Source organism: Condylostylus longicornis, unplaced genomic scaffold, assembly GCF_029603195.1.
Source record: "Condylostylus longicornis isolate FDR11 unplaced genomic scaffold, ASM2960319v2 ptg000017l, whole genome shotgun sequence".
NCBI classification, from domain to species: domain Eukaryota; kingdom Metazoa; phylum Arthropoda; class Insecta; order Diptera; family Dolichopodidae; genus Condylostylus; species Condylostylus longicornis.
In genome coordinates, this window is record NW_026577986.1 from 2,253,974 (window position 1) to 2,274,699 (window position 20,726).

At 23.4% G+C, this 20,726-nt stretch overlaps 1 protein-coding gene across 3 annotated transcripts in view; it reads right to left on the reverse strand.

Moving 5' to 3' along the window:
* Window positions 1-20,726, reverse strand: part of LOC129606052 (profilin) — a 34,213-nt gene that overhangs the window by 11,117 nt on the left and 2,370 nt on the right. The window contains exons 2-4 of one of the 3 annotated variants that reach the window (XM_055516107.1): window positions 8,772-8,943; window positions 3,422-3,521; window positions 275-473 (exon numbers count right to left, since the gene is read on the reverse strand). In XM_055516107.1, coding sequence (XP_055372082.1) covers window positions 3,424-3,521; window positions 8,772-8,943 — 270 coding nt within the window. In that variant the 3' untranslated portion in view covers window positions 275-473; window positions 3,422-3,423. Of the gene's footprint in view, window positions 1-274; window positions 474-3,101; window positions 3,522-8,771; window positions 8,944-20,726 lie in introns of those variants that run through there. The other 2 variants (XM_055516108.1, XM_055516106.1) reach the window with 2 other exon arrangements.

Sequence of the window (20,726 nt, forward strand, 5' to 3'; positions counted from 1 at the left end):
ATTAAAATCAAATTACAAAAAATGGAAAAAAAATTATAAATGAATGAGAATTTAAAAAAAAAATTACCTTAAAGAAATTAATAAAAAAAAACCTGAAATAATAGAAATAAAAATTTCAACTTAAGATGAACTAAAAAAAGAAATAATAAAAACACAAAATTATAAGTTTTTTAAAAAAATTTTTATTTATTCATTTTTAGTTTTTTTTTCTAATTTTTACGTTTTTTTCTAAATTACGTTTTTTTGTTTTTTTGAATATAAATTTTAATGTAAAAAGTGTCTATTTTATTTTTAATTTTTCTTTTATTTTTTCAAAACATAATTATTTTCAAAATAGTTCTAAAAAGGATAATTTTTTATATGGAGATGTTCGAAAAGCTCGCACTTAAAATGTTTCTTTTATTGTTCCAGTAAACGAAAAATTTTTTTTCATCTTGAATTTTTTCTTAACAGCAAAATTATTCATATAAAAGCTATAAAAGAACAGAAGAGAGATTTTTTTATGAAGAAATGGAATATTTCAATAAAAAATATTTTATGTGTAAGACAAAAATAAATTTGAATAGAATTTTAAATAACTAGGAAAATTGAATACCTATTTGAAGGTATATTTGACAAATACAGAAATAAAAAATAAATTTAATAAATTCATGAAATTATCATTTTTCTCTAACGTTTACTTTGCGCTACCCTGTACTAAATTATTGCTATTCCTTGCTATCACATAGCCCAATCTATTAAAAATTTTACCAAGATTATTTTAAGAGTGATCATAAAAGATAATCTGACATTGAAAATACATAGGTAAAAACCACTATGTTTACTTTGAACAATAATTTATTTCTAATTTTAAATATAAAATTAAGAAAATGACTCGGTAGTTTTCATAGAATTGTATGTAGCTTCATTTCAACTGGTTTTATTAATTACATGTAATAACTGTATGAATCTAATTTGATCTACTACTATAGAGCTAATCCAGTAATATGTTTAAATGTTTTTTTATTTACTTACACTACATTTGTAAAACAATTTTATATGAACATTTAATATGAACACAGTATATACTTTTTTGGGATTTCTAAACTGTAATACTTAAATGCAAGTTTAAAAATATAACAGTAATATGATAGTTATCAGAAATCTATTATTAAACTCATTACATTAGTTAGGATTAGGTCAGAAATCTATTATTAAACTGAATTCAATAATTTATTGCTATATGAATCATACTTTAATTTTGAGATCAAAGAAATTAGAATAAGTATTCTCATTTTAAAATTACATACTTATTCATCAATATAGATAGCATAGCAATAAGTACTATCTTTACTATCCATTCAATAATTGAAAATTAAATTTTAATTCAGCATCACTTCAATATTTTGCTAAAACTAGATGCTAATAAACTTGTTATCAAACTAAATTTAAAGTTTTTATAGCAAAAAAAATAAAAATATTAAAAAAATAAATAAATAATATTTTTAATTTGGTGATGTCATCTTTTCTTATGGTTGATATCTGATATTATAATTTCTATTATTTTCATTTGGGACAGCGGTTAGCTGTTTATGATTACTAAATGTATTATAAAAAAAAATCTGCAGATCATCTACATTTTATGAATAAAATTTGAATATATGTGTGTTATAGATCATTCAACAAATGTATAGCTTATTCCATTGTTGTTAAAAATTATATACAAATCGTAATCCCTACAAGAAAAAATATGTATTAACTCAAAAAGAATTAATTTCGTGAGTATTAACACTGTTCTCAACAAAACTAAGTAATATAACAAAATGTGTAAGATAAAATGAGAAATATTCAAACATATTACAATATGCTTCATACAATTTATTATATGAATAAAAATATACCCTTATTATGATCGGCGAAGCGAATGGCTAGGCGAGTGACGAATACGCTAGGCGAATCGAATGAACATTTCAAATTATGATAGGCAAATGCTTTCATAATACCAAAAATTTAATTTGCTTCGCCGATCATAATAAGGGCTATATATTTAAAATTCTCATTCAGTTTTATTGACCTAAGAATCTAAAAATTTGTATTTTTCGAATTAGTACAATTTCGTTATAAAGATGTGAAATACTTAAATTTTTTGGAGAATAGAAAAAAAAATTTTAAAGAAAAATTAAGGAACGTTTATTTTCAATTCCGTTCAACTTTTTCTATGTTTTTATTTCTTTTAATTTTCTGTTTTCTGTTTATTACTAATTTAAATAGGAAAAAATTTAAAGGAATAAAAAATTCAAAAAATTAGAAAAAAAAGTATAATAATTCGAAAATAATGAAAACAGAAGAAACTATTTACTAAACGCTTCAATGGAAAATATAGAAAAATGCTTTAAATGGGAAAAATAAAAGATAAAATATGATTTTTCTTTGATGAAAATCATAAACTTTTGAAGTTCATTTCTAATTTTGTTACGAAAAAATTTGTAAACAACGGACCTTCTTCCTTGTTTTTTTTTCACGGCATTCCTATAGTTCTGTAGCCACAATAAACAGTTGTTTATTGTGGCTCATAAAATAAAATTTATTATTTCATCATCATTAAGGTAATTTTGTTATTTATCTTTTTAGTACACAATTGATGTATGCTTATAATGAAAATAACATTGAAAGTAGTTTTGCATTGCATACTACTGTGCATAGCACTTATATTAAAACCTAAATTAAAACTGAATTAATTACAGTCCACAGCATACTAGCATAGCATGAAAAACTATTAAAACTGAATGTAAATGAATTCCATGAAATCAATCTAATATTCAATACAAAGGACATATTTTGAAATTCTAATAGAAGGGACAATATGTTAAACCGAAACAGATTTTTGAGCACAAAAATGTTAAACAGATTTACTCAGAGAATTGTGAAAAAAAAAATAAAACCTTATGGTTTTTGTTTCTCTTTTTTTTTTTATTCTTTCTTTTCTATAAATTTCTCATTTTGTATAAATTTTATACGTTTATTTTTTTTGTATTTAAATTTTTTTTTAATTAAAATTGTTTTCTTATTTTATTATTTGTAATAGGAAAAAGATGAATAAGTGTTAAAAAAAAAACACGATGTTTGATTTGATTTTTTTTTTCTTTTTTTTTTTAATTAATTACTTTAATAATGCGTAAGTTTATAATTATTCAATATTATGTTTTTATGCTTTAATCATTTTACATAGTTTTACAGCCTAAAGCGTAGTATTACAATGGTTTTTTGTTTTTTTTTTTATGTTTTATATTTTTTATGTCGTTTTTTAATTATTTTTTATTTAAATTTTGTATAATTTTTTTTTTAAAAAGTTTCTTTTTTTTTTCCTTTGCTTTTTTAATTTTTACACTTTTTATAAATTTAAAAAAAAAAAAAATTGTTTAGATGATGTTGCGCCGCTTACCTCTAGTATCCACAGCCGATTAAATAGTCTCCAAGTTTTTCAACAACTGAGGCTGCCTGCTGAGGTTGAACAGGGTCTTCATAGATTGAAACTATAACGGCTGAAAATATAAAATAAGAACAAAAATTAATATTATATAATATAAATATGCATATACTATTGGTAGAGTATTTATTTTACAATAATATAAAAATAAATCAAATTTTAAAATATTTTAAGTAATTATATAAAATGCATATAAGTATGTATAAACTGATTTGATTAACAACCCTTTAATAACATTTATTGTCTTTTCTTTAATAACAATAATTGCTTTCAGGTCCCGACTCCCCTTTTTATTCTCAAATGAACTTTATCTTAATAACGTCTCTCTCAATAACGTATTCTTACTTAGAAATTTCAATTAAATTCTCTTGCAATATTAAATATATTCCTGACTTAAAAATTGTAAATATTAATACAGTATTAATACAAAATTTAGTTAAAATTAACATAAAATGTACTACATATTTATACGTTCAAATTAATGTATACTTTCTTTCCATTAAAAAAAAAATTATTTTTGTTTTTGTTTTTTAGAATTTGAAAATTAACACAAAACTTTTCTCTCTACATGGCTGTCTGTGTATAACAAATATTATAAGTATATAATTGTACATTTCTTAATACTAAAAATTCCTCTAATACATGTAACAATTTTTTATTGTGACACAGTACCAGTTTCAAAAAGAAAGCCATATAGTTCAATGTTAGTTCAACAACCAATACTTTTCTTTAACACTATTCCTACCGGGACCGGTCAAATGACCATTTTTAGATATCAATTGGAATTTCCTACATTCAATGTAAGCGAATTCAACGCATCGTACAACGCCGATGGTACGATTCATATATTTTTGTAATAGTTTTTCTCTAAGACTCAATGCCAAAACTCTAAATTCGTTACAAACGAAACAGGAGATAGGCAAAGAAAATCAACCAATACCCATCGCAATTTCAAGTACAGGTTCCCGTTAACGGAAAACATGTCAGATAAGATATTATAAAGATAATAAGACGAATAAAATCTGTACAAAATGTAAAAAGTACTTACGCGCAAAATGTACAGTTGAGAAGCCCATTTGTAAAAAATGCGACAATGAAGAATAAAATGTAGTTTATTTACTTTTGAATAAAAGAAAATATATTAATGTAAAATAATATGCTGGCTATTCGTCTGCATTCAGTATTGAAGTATATAGGTTTTGAAGACCGGTCATTTAACCAGCCGCTGTAGGAATAGGTATACTTGAAATGTCGGTAGGAATAGTGTTAAGTCTTACAAACAATCAAGAGGTCATAAAATGTTTTTTTCAAAATAGGTACTCACAGAGAAATTTAATAGTATGCTTAAAAGTCAATACAATTTTTAAGTACTTTAAAATATTTGTTTTTAAGTAGCTACCACATATGCATACGCGCACGTAATATTATAAAATGTAGCAAAAAGAGTTACTTTCCAACTTAAAATTATATAATTAACAAAATATTATTAAAATATTTAAAAATAGAATGACGTAATTTTCGTTTCAAAAATTAAAAAAAAAAAGAAAAACAGGAATTTCAGAGTTTAATCCACCCTTGACATAAAATCCTACGAAAGTTTGCTTTAATTTATTCAAAATAAAAATAAAAATTAATTTTTGTTCTTTCATTTTCTATTTGTATTAAAAATTGTCCTTCACATATCACCCATACACAAAAATTTCATACGAAAAATCCTACTCAACTTTGATTTTATCACTTGAAAAGGTAAAAAAAAAACTATGAAGCAATAAAATAATTTGCCTTGTTTATTTCCATTTTCAATAACTTTGTTATAATTTTTAATTTTTTTTTTTGTCACATTTCCTTTCATTATGATCAATGTTTTATTGAACAAAATATTTCCTATAATTTTATTTTTTTACGAATCTCACACCAGTTATGCGTATAACATTGCAATCAATTTTAAAGATTTAAAGCATTAATTTTGGAAAAAATGAGAAAAAATAGAGTTGATCTTGTCAACTCTGTGATACCCGTACGAATTTGTTATCCTATGTGCGAATAAATATGCCATAACTGACAATGGGACAGACTATGACTTTAAGAAGCCGTATTACTATAATAATTTATGCAAAATTTCAGCACTGTGCATTTTTCAAAATACTGTGTGTGCCAAACTACTATTGAATTTGTATGCCAGCTACCAGAAAGAGCCAAGAAATTTTAACGAATTTTATCAAACACATTAGCCCTACTAATATATTTGCTTGTGTGAAATCTCAATATCACAGCTTTTATAGTTTCTGAGATATAGCCAAATAACTTTTGAAGTTGTACGACAGCTACCAGAAGGAGCCAAGTAATTTCAACGACTTTTATCATACGCATTGGCCCTACTAATATATTCGTTTATGTGAAATTTCAATACCATAGCTTTTATAGTTTCTGAGATATAGCTAAATAAATTTTGAAGTTGTATGGCAGCTACCCGATTTTGAGCTATCGCTAGGACGGACGGACGGAAGGACGGACGGACAGACAAAGCTAAGGCAACTCAGAATTTGACGCTGATCAAAAACATACACTTGAGTCTATATCTAAGACCGTTATTTCTTAGTGTTACAAACGGTAAGGCAAGTTTAGTATACCCTACGAACATACGTTCGTACGGGTATAATAAAAGTAGTCTTTGACTCCGAAATCTTATCGTTATTTTATCTTGGCATTCTAGTTTTGAAAAAGTTCTTCTGCACATATACAATTACACATACGTTCAATCTATTCTTTTATTATTTTTTCATTGATCTGAGCAAATGAGAAAATCATTACAAACAAATAAAATATGACATAGGTTATATAATAATTATTATTTCTTGATCGAAACCCAATGAAGTACTTTTAAGATCCTTACTCCCCTCTTATCTTAACATTTATTTCAAAGCATAAATGTGTAAACATGTTATTGAATAAAATATTTAAAAATATTCCGCATGTCAATTTTTTTTTAACCGAAAAATCGTGTTTAGAGCTATTTTTTATGAAAGACTTTCATTGATGCTGTTTCGGACAGAATTGCACACCGACTATACATTTGAATTGTATTTTAAAAGCAATTATTTCATAATTAATCGTATGACTTCACACCATTTTCAAATTTTTTACGATGCACTTATTTTCAAGCAATCAAATTCAATTGCGTTTTAAATAAGTTTCGTAAACTCGAGCAGTAAAGCTAATTTTTCAAAATTTACTCCTAGTTCAATGCTTTATAATATTTGTAACAGTCACTAAACTTTATCAGCCTTAAAAAAAATTTACGAATTCAAAAAATTAACTTGTGCTATATCTAATTTGTACTGTATCATGTTTACTTAAAAGTAAAATTAATACAAATAAAAATTCAACAATCAAAATGAAAATTACAAAACGAACAAAAGAAAAGAAAAATTAATAATAAAAAAAATTGTTACAATATTACATCGCATCTCTAAGAATAGCAATAACAAAAAGAAAAATGAAGAAGAAAAACAAAAAAATGCTGTATCCGTAGACAAATCTATTAAAGTAGCTCAACGCAATTCAATTTAGTTGAAAACTATGCCAAGCATAAAAAACTAAAAACATAAGAAAAAAAAAGTCAAACAAAATGATCTTTTTTCCACTTTCATCAACAATCACTCACACCGCTTATTAAAAAAAAAAAAAAAAAAGAGTTTACATAGAAGTTTTAATTTTCTTTCTTCTTCTTCTAAATTTTGTTAAAGATCGTTAACCCTTTCTTACCCACAATAGTGCGTTATGGCTGTCATAGTTTTTTAGCTTCCGCCGTTTTACGTGAAATTTAATTTTTATATAAGGGTTTTTCTTATACGAAGGGGTGCACATAACATGTTTTGTTTTAATCGTGCTTGATAATCTTAAATAAATTCTATTTTTATATATACATTTTATTTTTATTTCCGCATCTTAAATTAAATTGTTATAATTCAAATTTTGTAGTTTCATGTGCATACTACATTTTTCTTAGTTTACGACATTTACGTCCCCGCTTTACTATAATGTGAATATAATACGTATTATATATTATGTTCTATAAGTAATTGGACTGTTTTTGTTAATTTTCTGATTTTATTTTACGACTTTATGACCTAGTGATTTTATACATTTCTGTTAAACAGTTTTCATTTAATTAACAAAAATTTGACATGTCAAATCTTCGGAACTAGAGAAAATCAACATGAAATAATATTTTCTCAATGTTATTTAAAAATATTATTTTACAGATGTAAGGACATTGAGTTGAAATTCACACTTTCACTTCAAACCCTTGACAAAATTATGAACATTTGTACTAAAATGCAGGTGGTTTGTATGAGATTTTTAAACACGTTGGTTTAATTTAAAACTACGGACTTAATATATTCGTACATACCGGTCAAATATATGTAGTTTTCGGGATATTATCTTCCAATTTCAATAATGTTAATAAAAAAAATAAGATAAAATTCATAATTCGGGAATTAGTGGGTTAAATAGAAAAAAAAAATCTAATTCTTACGTAACAAATTATTTCCAGTTCAAATTGTACTATGAATCAGATGATAGTTATGAGTTATGACAATTAATCAAAGATTTTTTTTTCGATTTAATTTTTTTTTTAAAAGGTGACTGAATTTTAATGATTCTTCCATATTTATCATTAAATTCCAAATCATCCGTTTAATTACAAAAATCAAGAGTGTTAAAATTTTGTTAATTTTTTTTTGATTCGGTCTCGATCTATCATCTTAATTACCATTATTATCCACATTATTGTGAGAAAAGAAAATTAGAAACTATTTGACCTAGTTTTCTTAGAAAAAAAAATTGGTAACTTTAATTCTTATTTAATTCCTTTACTGATTATCTGTGAAATTTTGAAAGAGTCCAGTTAAAAATTTTAAAATTTAAAAGAGTCATAAAGAAAAAGTTTCTAGATCTTCAAATTCTGGACGTAATTTTTTTTTTGGATCACAAAATATTTATTGTTTAAATATTTCTTCAAAATGCTAAGATGCTTCTTAGTTAAGTGTTACAAGAAAACAATGAATACTTTTATGAATTATTTAACATTTTTTGTAAATTGCAATTGCAAAGTCAAAATCTGATTGGAATCAGTCCGAAAAATTTATTCAAAAAATTGCTCTGAATAATATCTGTCGCAACTTGAAAAAAAAAAACCGCCGTAACGCAACTTGGAAAACACGTATGCAAATATTAAAACCCAAAAACAAAAATTTTTAACAACTACACAAACTAATATAAAAGACAAAATCATATTTACCTTGATGTGTTTTCATACAATGCACACCACTTTTTCCCAATTTGGCACGAACTACCCGATCAGTTCCTGATAAATAAATGTACCTTTGGCCAGCTAATGTGACACCACTACTAGGTAATAAATCTTGATTTTCGAATCCTTGCACCAACCTAGCAATTTCATCCTTTGTAACCTGTACAAAAAAAAACAAAATTGTTAAAAAAATTTTGTAATAAAAAATATTAAATTAAAAATAAAAATTAATAAAATAGAAATTTATTGTTCTTTATACAACCATTAAATTTGACAAAAATTTTTATCATATCAAAGCAATATAGATATAAGATGAAAGATCCACTCATTAAGTTTTTAATGCATTTAAAACAACATTTTTTTCACAGCCCTTTTCTCCTTAATAGTCCTAGATACAAAATACATAGTTTCTATGTAAATTATACACAAAAAAATAAATTAAATAGAGTATGGCGACAATTTTTCGTATTAAAATTAAACAAAAAAAAATAAATTCGCCTTCATCGTCACATACCAAAAATAATTTATGTTTAAAATAAACACCTTTTTTAATTTATTTGGCACTCATCCATTGTATTATTTGAAAAAGTAGTGAATTTAAATAAAAAAAAAAATCATTAACAGAAAAAAATCGAAATGCGAATATGCTGTTACTAATTTAAAAAAAGAAAATAAAAAAAACAAAAATGTATGTAGGAAAAAATACCTACGTAAAAGTTCAAAAGAAACTGAGCATTTTGTTTTTTTCACTCGTCGCAGATATTTTTTCTTTTTGTTTTCTTTTTTTTTTTGTTTTTAAACATAACGATTTAATACAGTGGTCGATAACTTGTGGGATTTTGTGTCTTTTTGCGCGACCCGCCTCCAACGTCAACAATCAACAGGAAAAATCAACAAAAGCTTAGATCGTAAGTGTGCCGAAATATAATCGATGACAAAAATTCGTGATATAATAAATAGAAAAATATTTTACTGCAGAAATTTAGTCTCCACTTCTAAGTGAATACGACAGTTCATAAAGTAAGTGTAGCATTATTTAATTTAGCCAATTTACTACTGCAATATTTATTTCCCGAAAACACAACTGGACTTAAATAAATTATCGAACGCAGTTTTCAAGATCAAAACGGGCACTGAATTTTAATGAAATAATTAAATGAAATATAAACATATTTTATATATTATTATAAAGCTGTTCAATAAAAGTTTAATTTAAGAGTCATTTGAATGGCGGCCCGCATAAAAAATTTTATTTTTATAATGGACCACCGTCCGAAAAAAATTATCGACTCCTGATTTAGTCAGTATGAATTTTACGTTTTTTACTTATGTGTGATATTTATTTTTAACTGAATGCGAAATGAAACAGAATACATACTTAATTTCTATTACTAGATTTTTAACTTTACAAATAATAACTTATAAAATTATATTTTTTAATTTATTAACTCTTAAAAGCATCAAAATTCAGTGGCAATAAGAAAAAACACTATAAGTTGACTTAGCACAAAATCGAATATTTGATAATTAAATCTTTCTAATCCAAAAGTTTTTTTGGATTCTAAAGATTTTATTTTACTCGGAACATTCTAATAATGATGATAATAAAATGGAGAAATTCAACATTCCAAAAATTTAATTGAAAATTTTTTAGAAGAACGTTCTTTCTATTTTTAAGAAAATATATCTTTTTTTCAAAAACCAATGAAAAATACTTATAAAGCCAATAAAATATGCTTACAGGCCTTCAAGTATATTGCGTAATTTTGAATCTATTAGCTTGTTTTGACTTAAATTGTTCTTCCTTATTGCCCAAATGAACACACATTTTCTTTAAGACTGAAAAATGTCTTAGTCTTATATTTATTTTTTCGCATTTTAGAATTTTTTAGCATAAAAATATACTATCATAAGCTACTAAAGTTTATTTTACATTAAACTAAATGAAAAAATGCTCATAATTAATTTTTATGCATCGCATAACGAAAAAATTTAAATCCATAATGAAAAGGTCTATAATTTTTATAAAACAAATAAAAGAACTGAAGTAAGTCAAATTTTGTATATTCACGCAAACTAAGTTTGAGGGCTTAATTAATCGATTAACTAATTATAATCCGGGTAATTATAATTGTATTGTAATTTTCGAGTCACAAAAATTTTCTTATTGCGCGTATACTTTCATTCATTCTCTTTTCCTTTGAAGGTGACATATTCAACCGATAATTTTAGAAAAAACCCAAGATTTATTTGAAAAAATTAGTAAATACTCTTACTGGTAAAGTTACATATCAATTAGGAAAACTGAGAATTCTGATTTGAAAGTGAATAAAAAATAAAATCAAATGCGAAATACAAATTTAGTCTGTTAATAATGCCAATTAAAAAATTATTTTAAGAAAAATTTTATGCCATTTTTCTCAATTTATCAAGTCATATACTTAAAAGTATAAAATCTTATATTATAACCAAAATTTTAATAAAACTTCCAAGAAATGTAAAAAATAAATGACGTATTTTAAATTGGTTTTATGTTTTTCTGTCTTTAAATAAATAATAAAAATTAATTAGGAAATTAATTAATAAATATATAAATTTAGAAGAGCATATGTACTCTGTCAATATGAAATAAACGAAATTTTTCAGCAGCTATGTAAGTATATTTCAAATTTTGCTTCTAAAATTACACAAATTTTGCTATATACACACATAATTATTAAATTCAATTTTTCTATACACACACACATATATACATATATAAGTTATGTTTATTAATTTATTTTTTTTTTTTTTTTTCAAATCATTTGATTTTTTAAATTTGTTTTTTCCAAACAAAATTTTTTGTGTAGGTTCGAAATCTCAATATACAAATCGAAATGAATAATATTTGTAGGTCGAAATTTCTATAATTATAAAATAAATGAGAACAGTCAAGGCACTTATGAGAATGCAAGAAAGTGAAAAAGAAAATAAAAATTGTTTTTCTTTTTTCAAATGAAACAAAAATAAAAATAAAATTAAAAATATTTAAATTATAATTAGAACAGATAACGTTAGAAAATAAAAGCAAAAAAAATGAGAAGGAAAAATGAACACTTTTAAAATTTCATCCCACATGACTCGTTTATTTTTTCAACAAAAAAAAAAGTTTAAAATGAAATGAATAGAAAATTTTCGAAGTACACTATTTTTCAAATTAAATTTATAATTAATTTTCTTTTTTTGTTATGTTTCTTTTAAATGCATACGCACTTTAAAAAATAATTTTAATTAATTATATCTGATAAAATTACTCAAGGACTTTATTTTGTAAAACAAAATCTATTTTTTTTTTCATTTACAAAATTTTAAACACTTCTAATATTTTAAAAGAAGATCTCAGATTCTAGACCTAAACATCATGTTCAGTTATACCAAGCCATATATTTTTTTTAATTCAAAATTTTTTTGATTGATCAATTCAATATGACTTGATTTAGAACAGAGTATATGCATTTTTAAAAAGGGTCTTTGAACTCTTACTCAAATTTTAAAAAGGGTCTTTGAACTCTTACTCATTTGGAATAGATAACATGACATTGATTAACAACATTATCAATTTTCACAAAAATTTCTTCACAAAATAATTTTTGTCTTTACTTTCATTCAAAACAGCTTTGCAAAAAAAAAAATAAAATGTTTCTCGATTTTTCTAACATAACTTTCATCTACTTATCACTTTTTTACTTATCACTTTAACTAAAATTTAATTTCTTTTTTGGATGTGTGGGTGTGTTTAATGTTTATATTATTTTTATATTAATTATATCTGTTTTATGTTGCTATTAAATTTCTAGTTTTAAAATTTAATTTAGTTTTAAAATAAAATGTTATTTTGAGAACTAAATTAAATCAGAATAGAACATATTTTTACTATTAAACTAAATTCATTAAATGTTAACACTGTCATATTATTAAACCACAATTGAAAGACAGAAGATGACACGTACAACAATCAAATCAACTCAAAATTTGACACTAAACATGAAGAATAAAGAAACCAATAAATTTTAAATAACGAAATTACGCTTGTACTAGTTTAAAATGAATATGTGGATTTACATTTCCCTCAACTCTCTTTTCGCGCTAACTAAAATTGCTAAATTTATTAGAATACAAACATTTTTTTTTTGCCAAATTGCAAATTAATTTTTATTTTATATTTTTACATACATTAGTCCAAGGTTCAACATTCATATTAAAAGTGCAAATTACTCTTTTAACTTGTTCCTCTTCAACTATAAATATTAAAGTGTGACATCACGAAAAACAAATCAAACTAACGAAAAAACAAAATTTTCTTGTTTTGCTAAAATTTGAAATTCAATTAGAATTTATTAAAATAAAATAAAAGTGAAATTTTTTTAAGCTCTTTTCATTTTTTGATTTTCAAATTTTTAAATAATATTTATGATTCCAACGTACTTTTGAAAGCAAACAATGAAGTTTTTTTTACAAATCAAATAACTACTAACGCATTTTCATTATAAAAATAATATGAACAATTAGGGTAAAGGCACCAGTGTCCGAACAGTTTAAGTGTCCGAACAATGATTTTAAATGTGCTTCAACAGAAAAGTTTCTAAGAAACAAGAACTCCAAAATAAACACTTATATAATATAAGTGTTTATTATTATTAGTATTATTATAATTATACTAATAATAAATCGTTTATATATTTTTTTAAAATTTATGAAATTTCAAGTAAATCAATGGCGATTTTCAGCAATTCCATGCCCTGAAAGTTGTAAGGTAAATTTTAAAATCGAATCTGCAAAAACTGAATATTTTATTTTGAAAATTTGTAACATACTGGAGTGATTTTTCAATATCCAAGATTTTTAATTATAAGAAAGCACAACTGTTATCTCCGAACAGGTGTTTTTTGCAGTTTGATATTAGGGCCTAAGCTAGAACTGAATTATCGAAAATCGCCAATCTTATAATACTATCAGATATAAGTAGGTATATGAAAGTTGTGTATCTCAAATTTTTTTTTTTTAATTTTAAAAATGACAATTTATTTTAATAATTGAAAAAATTAATGTTAAGATTGCAAAATTTGACAATGTTCGAATATTAATCCCTTTACCTTATGAGAAATTATTAAAAGAGAAATATACTTTAAACCAGATAAAAGAAGAATAAAAAAGAATTTCAAAACAAAAAAAATTTGCACTTTGTACAATTTTGCTAGCATATGAAATTGAATTTTTTAAATTGAAAATCAAAAAATTTATCTTTTGCACTTAATAAATGATTTTACATACTATTCTTTACATTTTTTTAATATTTTTCATATAGAAATGGAAAATGTGTGGTAAATATTTCAATTTCTATTATGTGAATCTCACGCAACCACAAAAAGAAGAAAAAAAATTAATGAATAAAATAAAAATAAAAAACTTTCTTTTAAAATGAAAAAATAAATTTTTTTTTTTTTTTCAAATTTTTATGATTTTAATTAGATTCAAATACAAAACATTAGCTTTAATGAAGGAAGTTTAATTCAGTTTTCAAATATTTTGTGAATGAATTATAAAACAATATAAATTACTTTGAATTTACAAATGAGTAATTTTTTAACGGTAAACTTCATATATTTGAGTATACTTTTTTTTTAAATATACACAAATATGTTTATGTATAACTTTGTATTGCTCTCTACATATACATATAAGAATAGTGTAGGTAGATACTTCTGTAAAACTATAAAAAATCTTAATGCCATACATACAATGTATTATTTATGGAAATCGAAATTATACAGCGGAAAATGCACTTTGATACCCAAAAAAAAAAAATAATATAAAAATAAAATAAAAACTGAAAACAAAATTTTGTAGAAGTTCAACAAAAATTTGAATTATTATTTGGTATACTTCTGCATTATTCATTAATATAAATGTATGCATGAAAAAAAAATACAAAGAGGTGTTCCTAAATATGCGGTATATGGTATCCAGTTGTAAAAAAAAGTTGCGCGTTATCATTATTTTATAGCTATTTCACCTCGAAATTGGATCCGGTGACGGTATGTATATTAGGTTTTCCAAAAGTATTATTGACGCTTGTATAAAACATCAAAAACAATGAAAATAATGTTTCAGTTCCAACATCGAATTCTTAACATTGTAAATGCAAGACGGAATAATAACCGCATCCCACATCTATTTAGTTATAGCACTTTACCAATACTGATTATATTTTGACACAATCTCGAGAAATTAAAAAATATTGGAAATACAAAATAACGAATGTTTACAAAAGCTCAGCAAAATCCAAACCAAATGATTTAATTTTAATTCTTTAAAATAAAAATCTAAACTAAATTAGTTGATAAAAAAATTCTTAGTTATTTTAAATATTAATGCAACGTTTCGCATTTCCGGACATAAAAAATGGTTAAATTAAAATCTTATAATTACTTAGATAGATAAATGTACTTGTAATTACAACCACAAGAAATTCTGCAATTTGTGAAATTTTTTTTAAATTCTTCTAAACAACAAATCAAAAAAGAATTGAAATTGAAAAGATTGAAGAAAATTTTGACATATTGTTTGACAGATTGCAGTGTCAACGCAATTGTGAATATAACACCGCAAAAATTTGTTGTTGACATTTTAGAATAAGGGACGAAATAATCGACATTTATTGCAAATGAATTTTCTAAAGAGACGATATTGAACAATTTTTAAATTAATGTAAGTTGCAAAATGTTTACACTCTACACAATATTTGAAATATTGAACGAAATATTTCTATTTCACCAATAATTGCCTTTTAACTTTCGATCGTTAAAATTTTTTTTTTTCTTAAACAATATTGTTTTACACTTTTTATAATTTTTAACTTGCTTTTACGCTATACAGAAGTACATTTAAGAAAGGCATTTGCTGCCTGCACTAAAAATGTTACTAATCCATTTAATGTGAAAACGAAACTAATTAAAAAATTAAAAATGTAATACACATTTCGATTTTTTTTTTTTAATTTGACATAATGACGTTTAAGAAATAACACATAATTATGAAAATTTAAAAAAAATTTTAAAGCATAATTTGAAGAAAGATTTTGTAATGATATTAAAAAACGAGAACTGCAAAGCACATATAACAAATGTACTTATGTACTTCCAATTAGTCACAAATGTAGTTGTACCACGTGTGCAAAATAAATATATCGAAAACATTATTCAAAAAACAATTGAAATTAGTGCATCACTACAAAAATACAATCAAGTCGCATAGAAAATATTGAAATACGAGTTTGTAAGCCGCAGAATTAATCAAAACCACATTACATAGAAAATAATATGTAAAAACTATAAATGAATTGGATTGTATATATAAATGGAATGAATATATTGAATAAAAATATGATTTTTATTTTAAATAAAAATATTTTTTGGAAATTGACTAACAAATTAATAAATAAGTTTTCCTCTTCAGAATTCATCTTTTTTTTTGTAATACTGCAATTTACGTAGCCTTGGAGAATTTAAGTTAAAAAATAAATTAATCACAGAGATGCTATTTTTAGTTACACACTCTATTTATTTAAATACTAAGCGTTGTTAAAGTTCCTCCATAATTGAATATTAAAAAAGAAACAATTAAATAACACCATTTAATATTAAAATTGTTACTTAAATAGAAACTCCAATGAAAAATATATTTTATTAAAAAAAATTTATATTTTGTTTGATATTTTACACCACTAAGGTATAGTATATTATTATGACAAATTTTTTATTTTAAAAAATATGTATATGCACTTATGCATAGGTATATATACATCCATATAACTGAATAGGTAAGCACATATTCTCTCACGATAAAAAAATCCTTGATGATTCATATTTCATTTTATATTTTTTTTTATTAAATTACAAGTTCAGATAAAGCGCAATACAAAGTTTATAAATATTTAATAAAAATAAATGTATAACAAATATTTATATACACTTATATGTTCGCTTAACTATACATATATAAATGACTAGACTTCTCTAATTTATAATTGGTATTTTGTTTGTATCTATTATTGTTATTAAATTTTTTTACATGAAATATTTTTTTTTTGTTTTCCTACCACATTCATTTAAATTATTCATAAATATACATATAAGTAAGTGTGAATGTAAACGTTTATATAAAAAATGAATACCTATTAAGTTTAATTTAAAAATAAGTTCATATCAATTGTAAGATTTAGATTAATTCATTAATATACAATAAGTATGTTGAACTAAAATTAATGTGAAACAAATAAAAGTAACTAAGTAATTAAAATAACTATAATTCGATTTCATCTTAGCACAATTTTTTCAAATTATTTATATACATATATATATATTCATATATCAATTCATACTCAAATTAACATTATTTACCTTCATAACACTATGAATAATCAATATTCATGCACACAAATTATTGTGTTGGAAATGCATCTTATGTAGTTGGCAATACCATTTAAAAAAAACTAATAAGTATAAGTAATTAAAAACGTAAAATATAAGTACATGTTTTTAATATTACACTTAAGTAAATTATTCATAATTACCTACACCTATATAAATTGCAATTATTATATGATTTATTTCAATGTTCTTGCATACACACATACATATGTATGTAGGTATTTAGCCTGAATACCTAAACGTATAAAAATTTTAACATTAAATAAATAACTAAAAGTATGAATTCACGTTCTACTATAAAATGCAGTGACCATTCACACTATATTTAAGTTTGCGGTACCAAAAAAAAAAAAAAACTTAAAATTATTCAAAAAAGCTTTTTTGTATTTTAACATTTATCGACTATTTCTAAAAAGTGTTTCTTTTTTTTGCTAAAAAATAAAATTAATATAAAAAGAAAAATATTTCTAAAAGTGTTTTTCAAACTGACTAAAACCTCTTAAAAAATTTTTAAATTTAACTTCTTAAAAAAAAGGAAAAAATTACAACAAAAATGCATAGAACAAAACAAGTTTCACCAGTTTGAACAAAATTATAAAATATTTTTGCATTCAAAAAATTTTTACGAAAGATTCACTCTTTTGATTTCAAATTTAAGTTATTTTTGAGTTTAAAATCCAACATTTTTTGTAAAAACCATGCTGCAGTGAGTAATTCTTCTAAGAAGTTACGCAGTTTATTTAAAAAGTAATTTTAAAAGTAATATAGGAAATTATATATAAATTGTGCCCTATAAGTAAAATAATCAAATTATGGTTACCGTATTTGCAACATAAACTTTGCGAGAAATACAATAGAATCTTGATGTGATGAACGAATTTAGTCCCAAAATTAATTTTTCTTGTGATAGAACGATTTTGAGAATTAAAAAAAAACATAGTAGGTATTTGAAAAACAAAAATAGAATCTAAATTTATTCTAAATATAATCAAAAACTTTATTTTTTATTTTTAATTATTAATAGAATCGTAAATTTATGTTAATACGCGAAGCCAATATTAAAATCATTAAGAAAAATTAAAACAATACAAAATTTAATTTGTAATTAACATTTTAGAATAAAGGATCTGAATGAAGTACTTTCATGATTTTTAAATTGCATTTTAATAGAATACACAATTTATCTTATGTATTGAATTGCTGAATTGTTCATCAATACACAGCATTATTACAACTTTTAAGTCAAGATATTTTAAAAAAATTTGGCATAGTGATAAGGTGTTTATATATAAATTGTATATTTTGCACATTTTCCTTTCCATTCTTAACATAAATGTAAAAGATAGGATCGATCTATAATGATTGGCATTCTTCTTATAGGTATAAAAATGTTTTGCTTTCTTTACTAAATAATTTATTATAATTTTGAATTTATAAGCCAATATAAACGTAATGTGTACAAATGCGATGTTAACCAGCTGACAAATTGAAATAATCTCTTAGAAAAGGTTAAAATGTTAAAATTATATTTTTTATATGCATTAAATGTAAATAATGAAATGATTCATAAATGACAATAATTATCATTAATATTTTATATTAGTTATTCTTAAAAAAGAACAATTTTATAATTAAAGTCATAAGTAATTAATTTAAAAAAAATTATAACATTTAAATTATTTGTCAGACCGCAAAAGATTAATTCTTATCAGAAAAATGAAAAAAATTGAAAAAAAAACATTTTTTTTTTCATTTTCACAACTTAATTATCAGCATTAGATCATGTGTCTTCAATCTAAAATATATGAGGGAGAGGCGCTAGTAATTTATTTTATTTTTCAATCATAGGTTGAAGTAGGTACCTACTACGATTATAGGTTGCGACAAACATATAAAATGTTTAATTTGTGTTACTATCGTAAGTCTAAAATTTATTCATCGATAAGTTTAACATTTAGTATTCGAACATAAAAATTAGCTGATTTTTTAATTATTCGGATACTAGAACATATTTATTATACATGCACATAGATATATGTATGTATGAAACTTAATTTATTTTAGTTTTATATCAAAATCCCTCCTATTCGATATTTATTCCAATTTTGCGGGCAATATACGTATTGACTTTATATTTGATCATATTCGACAAATTTTGGAAATTTCTAATTCTAATTAAGAAGTAGATACAAAAAAATTTTAAAAAGTTTACTAGCCCAATGTACAGACCTAATAATTAATTAAGGTGAGTAATTATATTTTCTTTCGATTTATATAAATATCGCCTATAAAAATAAAATAAATAATCAACATGTGCATAAAGATGACGTCACCATTTAAAAAAAGAAAATACTGTTTAAAATTAAGTATGAATACACATTGATAGACAGGTATACCTGTACAGGAGTTAAGCGAATATATATTCATAAGAATATCATACGTGTTAAATAGTAAGTAACTATTGCGTATACATAATAAGTATTCATACCTGTAGGAAAACAACAATGGTCCAACATAGACTGTATTTATACGTGTATACAATAAGTATTCATACCTGTACGAAGTCAAGTACTAACACCTAGCAGAATTTCGAATGTCACAGCAAATGGCAATGTAAAACTACTATTTTCACTTTTTATATCATAAAAATAAAATAATTTTATTGATGCTATTATTTTTATTTGACTCATTGAAACTAAAATACCTACTTATGTGCATAACATACTTTATATACATATAAAATTGAGTTTGAATGAACAATCATTTCAGAAAAAAATAAATAAAATTACTCATTACCTAAAAAAGATTATGTAGCTATCGTTATTTTGAAATGCAAGCATAATATAAATTTATTATGAAAAATTCAATTGACAAAAAAAGGCATAAAAAACAAAAACCGACTCTTAAATACAAAATAAATCCTAAAAAGGAGGCAAAACCTAGTTCACCTTGATCTGAATATTATTGCACACAGTACACATATGTATGTATGTACAAATTAGAAAAAATTTAATGAACTTGAGAAAAAAAATCTAATGTGGAATTAAGACTGAAAAATTGCAAAATTAAATATTAAAATTAAACCGTATTTTATTTTCTGCTATCAATACGTATAAAAATTTATATCTAAAAATATGCATTTTAATATTATATTGGTGTTATACACACGTACATATGTATGCATAAATGTGTGTGCATATAAAGAATAAACAAATATATTTCAGGTCTGAATTTTTAATTCAGAACTAGTAAATTTTTACTTCTGATGTGGCATAGTAGAACTGCAAAAATTTATCCAATATCCCATTTCCCAATCCCAAATTTTTGTAGATTCTTCTAAAAAATTTCTCCTTAAACTGCTCGACGTACGTTAAACAAAAAAAATAAAAGAAACATAAAAAGTATTATACACACATTAAAAAAATGTCCGCCATTTTGCAAATATTATACACACAAAAACCGGTGTTTTTTATTT